Here is a 13266-nt window from a genome sequence, read left to right on the forward strand (position 1 = left end):
ACTTTGGGAGGCCGAGGCGGGCAGATCATGAGGTCAGGAGATCGAGACCATCCTGGCTAACACGGTGAAACCCCGTCTCAACTGAAAATATAAAAAATTAGCCGGGTGTGGTGGCAGGCACCTGTAGTCCCAGCTACTCAGGAGGCTGAGGCAGGAGAATCGCTTGAACCTGGGAAGTGGAGGCTGCAGTGAGCTGAGATCACACCACTGCGCCCCAGCCTGGATGATAGAGTGAGACTGTCCCAAAATGAAAACAAAAACAGAAACAAAATCTTAACCAACACAGATAATTTAGAAGGAAGATGTCCACTCCGCTTAGCTCACCCCACCCCTAGCCTTACAACTTTTGAGTCTTTACACGTAGGGAGGAGAAAAACTAAATCAGACCCATTTGGCTTCTAAAATTGGAGTACTTGAAACTCAAATTTTTAGAATGAAGTGGTTTTTACATTTATGCTGTTTTAATTCATCAAATTGGTATGGGAAACTAGGATTTGGTCCTATTCCTGGAAAGTGTACAACACAACAGAGCAAAACATGTGCAAAGCAGGCTAAATTAGCAGATAAGAGAACCCGTGCATGTTGAAAACTACAATTGAGTGTTTTCAGTATAAGGGAAACCACTTCATAGATCAATGGAAAAACTTTAGAGTTTAAAAAGAAAACATAGAATGAAAGTGAACGTTTCTTCTTTTAGCAACCCAATTTTATTTTATATATCTCATTTATGTATTTATTTTATCAAATATCATGGGAATTCCTAACATTTGTACAGTACTTTATAGTTTATAAGTGCTTTTCCCTAAGTTGTTTCACTTGATAATAGACCAGGCATTCAAATTAAATAGAAAGATTTCTCCTTTTAGCACTGTGGTGACCTTTGTGGATTGTTTTTTTATGTTGTACCTTTTATGTTTTTCAGGTTCTTCAGTTGATTTAAAAGGACTGTGTTAAAACGAAAGAAAAAGCAGTTCAGTCTTTGGGAGAGCTGCCTCCTTGTTGACTGCTGCAAATGCCTGGAATTCATTTATGACGGAATAGATCTAGAAAAGTCCAAGCATGTCTTCTAGAGTGGTGTAGCCTTGTGCTGCCTCCAGTGAAGAGTCTCTTGGTGTTGACTTCGTGCTTCTGGAGGGACCATGGCAACCTCCAGAGGGGCCTCCCGGTGTCCTCGGGATATCGCCCATGTGATGCAGAGGTTGCAAGGTAAGGGGAAGAAATTTCAGGGTTAAAAAAAATTCAAATACCGTCTTAACCCACAATCAGTTAAATTTTGTTTGGGGTTTTACTCAATTTCATGGAACTATAGCCTAGAATGGGATGGATGTCTTTTATTCCAGTGTTTTCAAACAGGGTCATGCTGTCTTCAGATGCTATCTTCATTATATAGAAGGAAAAGATAAAAATACAGCTTTTTTTATTTTTATTTTTTGTAATTTTGTGTCTGCATTAGCATGTCTTACATGTTATTCATTGTCCAGTTGGGAATTAAGAGTTATTGCCAAATGTACTGCTGCTGTCATTCAATAATACCAGTGACAATACATTCCCCAATTGTCTTGATAGATTACAGACAAGTTGTGGACATATAACTATATGCTATTGTCAAATAAGCCAGTGGCATTTCCCAACTAGAAGACCCTTATATATATATATATATATTTTTTTTTTGAGACGGAGTCTCGCTCAGTCGCCCAGGCTGGAGTGCAGTGGAGCGATCTCGGATCACTGCAAGCTTTGCCTCCCGGGTTCACGCCGTTCTCCTGCCTCAGCCTCCGGAGTAGCTGGGACTACAGGCGCCCGCCACCACGCCTGGCTAATTTTTTGTATTTTTAGTAGAGACGGGGTTTCATCGTGTTAGCCAGGATGGTGTCGATCTACTGACCTCGTGATCTGCCCGCCTCGGCCTCCCGAAGTCCTGGGATTACAGGCGCCCGGCCGATATTTAGAAACTTTTTAAGAAAAATGAGGCAAAAGAGGCCCAAAGAGATGAAGCGATGTGATGAGATGAATGGTTCGTGGCAGGGTACAGACTAGTCCTGTATCCCTCAGTGGTGCTCTTCTCGGCTTTGGATTTTCTTTTTAAGATGGAATTTTGCTCTGTCTTCCAGGCTGGAGTGCAGTGGCCCTATCTCGGCTCACTCCAACCTCCGCCTCCCTGTTCAAGCGATTCTCCTGCCTCAGCCTCCTGAGTAGCTGGGATTACAGGCATGCGCCACCATGCCAGGCTAATTTTTTTTTTTTAGTAGAGACAGGGTTTCACCATGTTGGCCAGGCTGGCCTCAAACTCCTGACCTCAGGTGATCTGCCTGCCTCGGCCTCCCACAGTGCCGGATTACAGGCATAAGCCACCATGCCCAGCTGCTCTTCTCTGCTTCCTAGAAGAGAACTAACAGGGAAATACTATAGAAACTCATAGGTGAACAGATTCTAATTGTCAGTTTTCTTTACATTTGTGTTTCAATATTCCTTGAAACACATATAATTATCACCTGTAGTTATCTAAAGATATTTTTTCTTTGTCGTAATCCCAATGATATATTCATTGCTTCATTGTCAGAATTCTAATGATATATTCAATGTCATAAGCCCAGCCTTCAAATGAATGGTTTTAAGGTATAAAAATACCCCCATTTAAAAGAGTTTTGTGCTAGTCTTTGCTAAGAGAGCTTAAAAATAATGTTATAGCTTGACTTTTAGGTTTTCTAGTATCTCCAACAAATGATCATTGTGGTTTCGCACGGTATCAGTGATATTAATTTGTCACAGACCCACTTTCTTTGCTTACAGTGTATTTGCTGTGCAGAGCAGTGATTTCCAGTTAAGCATTCTTGACCTTCAGATACATACCAGGCTCTTAAATCTGGATATTCATGACCCAGAATGTGCTCACAGCTATAGAAAATCAGGATATTGGTGGAACTAGGAGTTTCTCCATGTCTGTCCAGAGACCACCAACTTGATTGACAGCTTCTGTCTTCAAGTGACCTCCCTACTAATGTTTGTCTGCGTGGACTGGTTTGTGATGCTTCAGTGTAAGTGGAATGTGTTTCCTATTTCTTGCTGACCAATCCCTCATGTCATGCCAGAAAGAGCCTTGTTAGATAAAAGATCCTTGCTGAATTGGGTCTAGATCTTTTCCATGGGCTGAAAATTTCTCTGCTTGGGTCTGCCCAGCACCCAAGGATCTCAGACTTCAGTTGTATATTGTCACCTGGGTAGATGCAATGCTGAATTTGAGTTCCATTCCACTGTCTATGTTTTTCTTGGCTGTTTGTCTGAGGGTAAATTACTGAACCATTTTGTGCCTCAATGACATCGTCTATGAAATGATGGAAAGGAAGCCTGTGAATCCCTTACAAAAGTGTGGGGAAGATAATAAGGTAATAAAGCAGATTTTCCTTTGAGTATATTAGATGTGAACAGTCTCTGCATGACATACATGTTGACCATAAGTGAAAGTTGCAAACAGCAAATTTGAATAAACTCAATCAGAATCAGACTGTGTTCCTACAAACACTCTACTCTTCATTCTGATATTAGTTTGAGTGGAAGTCGTTTTATTAAGATAATTGGATTGGGGTGAGAGGAAAGTGAAGAGTATGGATAATTTAATGTTGTGTTTTATTATGTTTTTATAGTAGATTTAGTTTTGCTTGAGAAATCTGTGGCGTGGATGAAAGAGCTGGAGCCTCCCACCCTGTCACACACTAGGCCTGTGGCAGTGGATGCCTTATTTAACATCTATGTGTCTAGGTGCCCCATTTGCAAAATGTGGATTGCTCCCATCTGCTTAGCCCCTCTCAGAATTGTTGTGAAGCTCGATGAGATAATTTACTAAAGGAGCTTTAAAAATTATAAATTCTGTGATATGGTGAGTCATTCAAATAGTCATGGAAGAAAACTAGATGAGAAGGCACAGCCTGATAATTTGTTGCAATTTTTTCCTGCAAATTTTTCTAACTATCCAGATTTTTGAAGGAATGTTAATTGTTTCGTATACTCTGTGCTGTATAAAACTAGTAATTTTATTACATAATGAAGTAACTATACTTATTGCATTAATTAGCTTTCCTTTCTATAAAAGAGAGAGTTATAAGGTGGCATAAGGGTACCTGACAAAGTTAGAAGAGTAAGCCTTAAAATTCAGAAGACAAAACTCCTGAGCATAAGATACTTATCACCAGCCTTTGGTATCAATTACTTCATGTCTATAGGTTATGTTGGCTACAAAATGTAAAGTCTGTACTGCTACAAAATATGACACATCTAGCCTGCATCAAAGGAAACTGAGTGAAATGGCAGGAAGTGAAAGTGATCTGGTGAGTGTGTCTTAACAAATTGATCAGCTGGATTAATTCTGCTGATTCAGTTGGTGGCGTGCAGGTCTCTTGCTCTCAGTTGTCACTGTGCATATTTACTACTGCTTTAAGTCCAAAGAGGGGCCAATCTCCACAGAAAGAGGAGATCTGTCCCCTGTCAAGGGTATTTAGTAACGCTGCTTACCTGCTGAAACTTCCAAACAAGTGCCCAAGATCCTAATAAATGGAGGGCTGGTGTTATTGCCCAGATAATGAAGACAAATTTGAAGAAAAGTAAATTTCCATTAGCGTAAACAGAACCAGAGTTGCTAATTTTCAAAGTTTAAATTCATAAGAACATTCTCCTAGAATCCTTTTTCTTTGTCTAGATATATATAATGAGTAACTAATGTGTTTGGGTTCCCCCCCCATTTTTGGGTTTCATTGTCATTTCAGACCTGTGCATAACTAATAAAGAGCATGGAGCTTTGAATAATGGCAACTTGGCATTACTCCCTTGCTTATTTAGCTTACACCCATAATTGCTGACTATTTTTCCTGCTTTTAGTTTTTATTTCTAGGACTAGGAAATTAAAGCACACACAGCGATTGCTACATAATTTAGCTGCAACAGTAACCGTTCAATATTTCACCTTTGCCAATATTTGTGCTTGTTTGAGCATAATGTTTTAGGCTGGGATACTGAATTATGGATGAGCAGTCAGACTGCAATGCGGAGTTTCATTTGCTTTTAAGAATAATGAATGTTTCTGGAACTTTAATCAATTTAAATATAACCTTAAAAGCAAATACAGGACAATAGTATAATAAAGGAGTATTAAAACTTTAAATGCACATAATTAGTATATATATTTTCTGCATTTCAAGACTAAAAGGGATCCATTTAACAAGTGGCTTATGGAGTCACTTAGTTTATAGTCACAACTAAATGGCTGAACTCTTCAGATTATAAACTTCTTTTAGATAGTGACAACATTTTAAGGCTTTTTGTAATCTTTCATAGTTACTTAAAAAGAACTTGTTGGCTGACTTGTATTAACTACATTTTAAATGTGAACATACTATATTAAACCTTATGTTTTTAAAATGAACATATCAGTATTGGTTATTGTAGGGTGGGGTGACATCAATGCAATCTTATAGAACAAGTGATAAATGCCAGAAAACATTAAAATGTGCATGCTTAGGTGTTGTATATACAAAAAAATTAATAGGAGAATAGGATTATTTACTGCAAGGATAAATTTTGATTTTTAAACCTTCTGAATAGATTCAAAGAGAAACAAACAAACAAAAAAGGATAAGCATTTACCCTTGGAGGTACAGCTATGAAATTTGCTAATTGTTCAGTATAAGGTAATCACAATCTCCTCTTGAAAATTTTTTATGAGTAATAAAAACCTTAAACCTTTTTTGTTTTAAGTATAATATTTCCTATAAGTTCATTACACAAAAGAAAACTTCAGACTGACAGAAAGTATACTGAAAAGTAGAATGAAATAATAATAAATAATTGATGAAAATGTAACTTTCTTTTAATTTAGCATCATTGGCTGTGATCATAGTTTGGGAAATAAAAAACTTGGCATTTTGTGAAGATTGAAACATTTTTATAATGCTTTGATTAATTTTTATACTTACGATTGTTGGCCGCGTGTATATCTTCTTCTTTTGAAAAGTACCTGTTCATGTTCTTTGCCCACTTTTTAATGGCGTTGTGATTTTTTCTTGTAAATTTAAGTTCCTTATAGATGCTGGATATTAGACCTTTGTCAGTTGCATAGTTTGCAAAAATTTTCTCCCATTCTGTAGGTTGTCTGTTCACTGTGATGAGTTTCTTTTGCTGTGTAGAAGCTCTTTAGTTTAATTATATCCCATTTGTCAATTTTTGCTTTTGTTGCAGTTGCTTTTGGTGTCTTCATCATGAAATCTTTTTTCCTGTGTCCTGAGTGGTATTGCCCAGCTTGTCTTCTGGGGTTTTTTATAGTTTTGTGTTTTACATTTCAGTCTTTAATACATCTTAAGTTAATTTTTATATATGGTGTTAAGGAAGAGGTCCAGTTTCAGTCTTCTGCATATGGCTAGCCAGTTATTCCAGCATCATTTATTGAATAGTGAAGACTTTCCCCATTGCTTGTTTTTGTTAGGTTTGTCAAAGATCAGATGGTTGTTGCTATGTGGTCTTATTTCTGGGTTCTCTATTCTGTTTCATTGATCTATGTATCTGTTTTTCTACCAGTACTATGCTGTTTTGGTTACCGTAGCCCTGTAGTATAGTTTGAAGTTGGGTAGCATGATGCTTCCACCTTTGTTGTTTTTACTTAGGATTGCCTTGGCTTTCCTATGAAAAAAAGCTCAACATCACTGATGATTAGAGACATGCCAATCAAAGCCAAAACTATCTCACAACAGTCAGAATGGCTCTCACTAGAAAGCCAAAAAAAAAAAAAAAAAAAGAAAAATAACTGATATTGGCGAGCTTGTGGAGCAAAAGGAATGCTTATATGCTGCTGGTGGGAGTGTAAATTAGTTCAACCTTTGTGGAGGACAGTGTGGTGATTCCCCAAAGACTTAAAGACAAAAATATCACTCAACCCAGCAATCCTATTACTGGGTATATACCCAAAGGAATACAAATCATTCTATTATAAAGAAACATGCACTCAGATGTTCATTGCAGCACTACTCAGCATAGTAAATACATTGCATCAATCTAAATGCCCATCAATGGTAGAATGCATAAAAAATGTGGTACATATATGCCTTGGAATACTATGCGGCCATAAAAAGAACATCATGTTTTTTGCAGGGACATGGATGGAGCTAGAGGTCATTATCCTTAGCAAACTGATATGGGAACAGAACACTAAATACTCTATGTTCTCACTTATAAGTGGGAGCTACATGATGAGAACACATGGACGCATAGAGGGTAACAACAGACACTGTGGCCCATTGGAAGATGGAGGCTAGGAGGAGGGAGAGGATCAGGAAAAATAACTAATAAGTACTGTGTTTGATATCTGGATGATGAAATAATCTGTACAACAAACCTCCATGACACAAATTTACCCGTGTAACATACCTGCATATGTACCCCTAAACTTAAAAGTCAAAAAAACTTCATACTTTATTACTCTAACTTAATGACTCTTCTTATTAAAACACAAAACAGTGTCAAAAACTCATTTATTATATTTAGGCTGAAATCCCTTTGGGTTTAATCTCTCTTTTCCCACATAAATGTCGTGTAAAATTATCTCAAATTTAAGTATGATACAATAGAGTGATCATTTATTTATGTTTTGGAACGTCATAGTTAAATATATTTTTGATAAATAAATGAATAAATCATTATGCCTAACTTAATGAACTGAAGATAAAATTGGTCAAGGCAATGAACCAATTACACCAATTAAATTGGGTCCTGCTTTACCTGCCCTCTTTTTGAAGAATGTATATCTGAATTTTGGTTTTAATCAAGAGTGGTTTTTTACTATAAAATCAGTTTAAAGATACACATCTTGCCTGAATGAGTGATGTGTTTGTTGTTTTTGTAAACACAATGTTTTAAGCACATTTTCCTTTTAAATGGTATATTACTTGTTCACATTACTTTTACTAATAAATTTATGAAGTCTTTACATTTGTGTAGTGCTTGGTCCTCTAAGCCTCTCTGTTTGCAAACCTATTTCGTCCATTGTGCTTTATGGAGAAAGTGCTTCAGGCCTTCAGGGTCTTCAGTGACCTATAAAAAATATTGTCTCTCAAATAGAAAAAGAAAACTGTTAAAAAAAAAAAAAAAGCAAAGGTTTATAAATGCTAAATTATGGCAAGCAGTCAAATGTAAATCAAATCAATTCAAAAATTATATATGTGTCAATATATTTTATATGGCATGTAAGTACACTTTATTGCACCTTTGATATAGTGTGTGGCAGGCCTCTAAAAGTAAGAGTGTCTAAGGCCTACAAATAAAACATAAAGTATCCCTCTATATCATATTGCCTCCATATGAGTTTTTGTGAACATATTACCTTAATTTTGTTACTCTTACAATGTAACATTAAACACATGTACCAAACTTACTTCTTTGACCTCCCTGTGGAATTCCTAACTTCTTTGGCTCAGATTCCATATTCTAAGTCCACTTTAACTGTAACAGCTCTTTTTCCTCTAGCTTCCCTATATATCCACCTATGTCAGCCAAGTGTCACTACTTTCCATGCTCAGAAGATATCCTGACTCTTTCATCTCCTTCTGGGGCACCTTCTGGAATGAACTCAAGTCACAGTTCCTAAAACCTGACTTGTCTTCAAGGCCTAACTTCAATGCAACCTCCTCTGCAAAGGCTTTATTGCCAATACAATCAGAAATTTCCTCTCCTTCCTCTAAACCCCTCTAGCTCTTTATAGCACAATATGACAATTATCTCGTGTTGCTTGTATTGGGTTGCACATATATATCTAACCTATTCACCCAGAATATAAAAACCTTGAGGACAGGAATTGGATCAGACTCACATCAGTGACCTACACATTGTCTAGCATACTGCATTTCATCATATGGACACTTCATAAGTGTTTGTTAAGTGCATATAATATAAATAGTTAATATTATATTGATTTTCAATGGGGGAAGCTGGGAGTCCAGAACAGAGGTTATTTTTGACAAATCAAGAGACAGATGATGGCTTGAACGGTGGATGGGGAGAGAGGTGGTAACATTCTGGATATATTTTGAAGGTAAGATTAAAACAGTGTGTTGATGGATTAGGTTTGCTGTATAAGAGAAAAAATTAAAGTTGGTCCGCTCACTTTTAGTTTTGAAATAAAGAAAAACCATTATGGGGAACAGCATTGAGGAGGAAAACTGAGAGCTTATTTTGGACATGTTATATTTTAGATGCCTGGTAGACTTCCAGGAAAGGAGTTGAGTATATGTATGTAACTGTAGAGATCAGTGGAGGAGACACAGCAGGAGAAAACATTTGGACGTTGTCAGCACAGAGGTGGTGTTTAAAGCTGTGAGATTGGTTGGCACCACCCAGGGAGCCAGGACAGATAAGAAGAAAAGAGGTTTGTGAAATGGGGCACTCAACACTGAGGGAAGTGGGGAATGAGTAGAGTCCCATATATGAGACTAAGAAGCTGCAGCCTGTGTGGTAGGAAGAAAAAAGATAAAAGGAAGGAATCAAAGCCAAAGAAATAACGAGTTCAAGGAGGGAGCGATCAACTGTGTTAATGCTGTTAATTTTCTTTACATGTACATATTTCTACATGTTCATAAAGTATAAAAAGATTATGTGTATTTTACATATAAGTATCAGGTCTGAGCAGGTGTACGTGTGCCTGCCTATCGTTTAAAATCATTTCTGGAAAAATAAAGAATGGCTTTGTGCATTGCCCATAAGGAGGTTCGGGATGCTCGGAAATTCACTGGTTAAGAGCAATTCTTTAAAAACTCGTTAAATATGATTCTATTCCTTATATAGAGCCCATTTAGAAATAAGTCCTAAAGGTAAGACGTCTCTTCGTTCAGGCCCTCCCTCAATCGGCCTCCCGCTCTTGTGGAGTTGGGGACCGTGCTATGAGCTGACGATGACCCTTGTGAAATTCCTCCTCTCGGTACCATCTTGAACACTTGTAAGTGTGGCTGCCCCGCCTCTCAATGCCTTCTTTCCTAAAACTAGTATTATTCCTGCTTGTGTTTTGGGGAAGATCTTTATGAAGTCAGAAATGTCTATTTTCCTTGCTTTGGTCATTGTTTTATTACCTCTGCCAGGGCTCAGATTCCTTTTTTTTTTTTTTTTTTTTGAGACGGAATCTCGCCCTGTCGCCCAGGCTGGAGTGCAGTGGCCGGATCTCAGCTCACTGCAAGCTCCTCCTGCCGGGTTCACGCCATTCTCCTGCCTCAGCCTTCCCAGTAGCTGGGACTACAGGCGCCAGCCACCTCGCCCGGCTAATTTTTTGTATTTTTAGTAGAGATGGGGTTTCACCGTGTTAGCCAGGATGGTCTCGAGCTCCTGACCCCGTGATCCGCCCGCCTCGGCCTCCCAAAGTGCTGGGACTACAGGCGTGAGCCATCGCGCCCTGCCCAGGGCTCAGATTCTTGAAAAGAAAAAAGAAAGTATGATGCTACAGGTGACTGGATTGTCTGAAACATTGTAACTCTGGGATTTCCTCTCCATCAAAACCTGGATGGAACCCTCCCCAAAAGTAAGGCAACTGAATTGGGGAAATTGCATCTGCATTTGGAAAAACTCTATTAGCCACTGTGCTTGCTGGCTAATATGTGACCCTGTCTAGGTTGAATCAGACCTGAGGCCTTGGGTTGGCCTCTGTAATAGGAGAGAAGACCACACTAGTGCCCATGAAATTTAGAGTTCCATGAATGTATAATTTAAGGTAATATGTACTTATAAAGCGGGGAACCAGACTTTCAGTTTCTTGTGGCAAATCCCTCATATATCTTAAGAAACTTAGAAAAACAATTCACATCCCAGGTTATTATTATTCTCTTTTATATTCTTTCAGATTGGGGCTAATGAGGATATTGACACGTGTGTGTGTGTGTGGTGTGTGTGTGTGTGTGTGATTCTCACACCTAAATACCTAGTTTCTGATCTTTGTATGTAGTTTAATTCAGCAATTGCTAATCATAAGTATTCAGTGTTAATCATAAGTATTCAGCTAATCATAAGTAGTAATTTATTTTAAATAGTTGAGAATTTACTGTATAAGAATATATGCAACCTTTCTATAATGCTGAGGATAGACAATAAGTTTCTATTTGTTTCTTCTCAAATAAATACATGGAAATATCTCAAAGAAGTTGGTGACTGCCCCAGACAGATTCAGTATCAAATTATCCATGTGCAATTTTGAATTATTTTGATGTCAAGAAGTTTGTTAAGTATTTAACAAATGGTTTCGGTGGTAACTTATGTTCCTTTTTGTTTTTGATTGTTCACAATGACTCTTAGATTAAAAACAAACAATTCCTTCCTCTGCTGATACTAATCTTTCATATTTAGTAAACAGTGATCTCCACCCATATTAAAAAAGTTACTTACCTAGAATTATGCAGTTGCCTTCCATTGATTTGCTTCCTTTCTCCTCACATGTGTCACTGGCACTTTGAGTCCCTTTCATCTGCCTATTCTTTATTCTCCTGTTGACTTGTTTACTGACTTGGGAAGAATTTTGAGATTCTCAGGACCTATCTTGATGTTCTTTGTTGTTGTCATTGTTGTTATTCGTTGATGTTGTATCTGTTATATGTTGTTGTTGTTGTAAGTTAAGAGCCACTGTGTTCATCTTGCCAAGAATTACACTGATTCTATATTCATGGCCTGCCTTTTCAGCGTCTTCGCTTTTCTGGGGCTTCTCATGGATTATTTTCATTTTATCCAATTTTGGCTGATATGAGCATTCCTTGCTTTACTATTCAACAGAAAAAAGTGGAATTTTTACAGTACATCCAGAAACCTAGGAATTCAACTAGACCACATCCCAATGTTGTAATAAGACAGATCTTTAAACACATAACTCCAGTTACATCCATTGTCTTTTTCCCTATTTAGAAGCTTGCAGGGACTCACTATAACCTTCCAGATAAACTCATTATGGCTGGGTGTTCATTGACTGACTTCGATTAACCTTCCGTTCTTCATTTCTGTTCAGCCTCCATAAACCATGGAGTTGCAATCCCCTGAACAATTTCTAGATCCCTTTAAGCCAATCTCAATCGCATTTCCCTGCCTTACATGTTCTTTTTACCTTTTGCCTTTCTCAAGCTTCAAGACTCAGCTCAAATCCTGCATCCACTGTGAAGCCTTTCCTAATACCACCAGCCAGAGTGAGAGGATTCCTCGTTTGTACTCTACTTTGAACATGTTTCTATTAAGGTGTTGACTGCATTAGTCCGTAAGGGTTTATGTAAGCATCTCTGTGCCCCATTAGTATATTAGAACCTTGAAAGTAGGCATCTTGTCTTATTCAACTTTGGATATCCAGCACTAAGCACAAGTAGGTACTCATGTTTTTTCAGCTGACATTTAGCAGGTACTCAGTTTATTCAATCATACATTCATGCATTTAACAAATATTTGTTGGGCATCTACTGTGCTCAAGTCTTCTGAAAACAAATGTAAGAGTAACTTAAAGACTTTGTTTCCTCATGGAGCTGTGGTCTACAAGAGTGACATAATAATTGGGGAAATTTAAAAACTGAGTGGTAGATACTATGGGTATTTATTTAATGAATAGTTGAATAAATAAAACTTTCACAAAACAGACACATATAATTAAGGAAATTAACCAGGGTAGCAGACTACTGGATGATCTAAATTATTTTCATGTCATCCTTTACTCTACAGAAACCTCTTCCCTTTAAAAAGCGCAAGTCCCTATAGGCTGGTGTGGTTGTTTAGATGGGAAGGAACTTAGAGTTCATAATTTGCTGTTCTTATTTTGCAGATGAAATAACAGAGTTCTAGAGTGGTTAAGTGGCAAACCAAGTTCCTAAGTATATATTTGAGGGATTTCAGTCTCCGACAGAATTGAGGGGTAACTCAGTATTCATATATTCATGCATATTCTTTCAAGATTGTTCTTTTGCATAGCTGTTAATGATCACATGATCATTATGGATAGGAGGCAAGATTGGCTACCTTATTTTCAGTACTCAGCACAAAATAAACAGTTATTAAGAGCAATTAATACACAGCAGGGCATAAAACTGTGTGCAAGACCCACCAGAGTGCAGGACCCTGTGCAACCACTCAGCTCACATACTATGAAGCTAGTCCTGGGAGGAGGTCAGAATTTGGAGGACTTGGGACCCTGAAGACTTTAGGGTCATTGCAGAAGAGGAATTAAGAGGTAGAAAAGGCCGGGCGCGGTGGCTCAAGCCTGTAATCCCAGCACTTTGGGAGGCCGAG

The 13266-nt window shown here is 37.9% G+C and overlaps 1 protein-coding gene across 15 annotated transcripts in view; it reads left to right on the top strand.

Moving 5' to 3' along the window:
• Positions 1 to 13266, top strand: part of SYNE1 (spectrin repeat containing nuclear envelope protein 1) — a 538457-nt gene that overhangs the window by 7137 nt on the left and 518054 nt on the right. For all 15 annotated transcript variants that reach the window (XM_033235023.1, XM_033235024.1, XM_033235035.1 and 12 more), the window contains one exon: positions 923 to 1206. In XM_033235023.1, coding sequence (XP_033090914.1) covers positions 1140 to 1206 — 67 coding nt within the window. In that variant the 5' untranslated portion in view covers positions 923 to 1139. The remainder of the gene's footprint in view (positions 1 to 922; positions 1207 to 13266) is intronic.

The sequence above is a fragment of the Trachypithecus francoisi genome, unplaced genomic scaffold, assembly GCF_009764315.1.
Source record: "Trachypithecus francoisi isolate TF-2019V2 unplaced genomic scaffold, Tfra_2.0 Lachesis_group15, whole genome shotgun sequence".
Lineage (NCBI taxonomy): Eukaryota > Metazoa > Chordata > Mammalia > Primates > Cercopithecidae > Trachypithecus > Trachypithecus francoisi.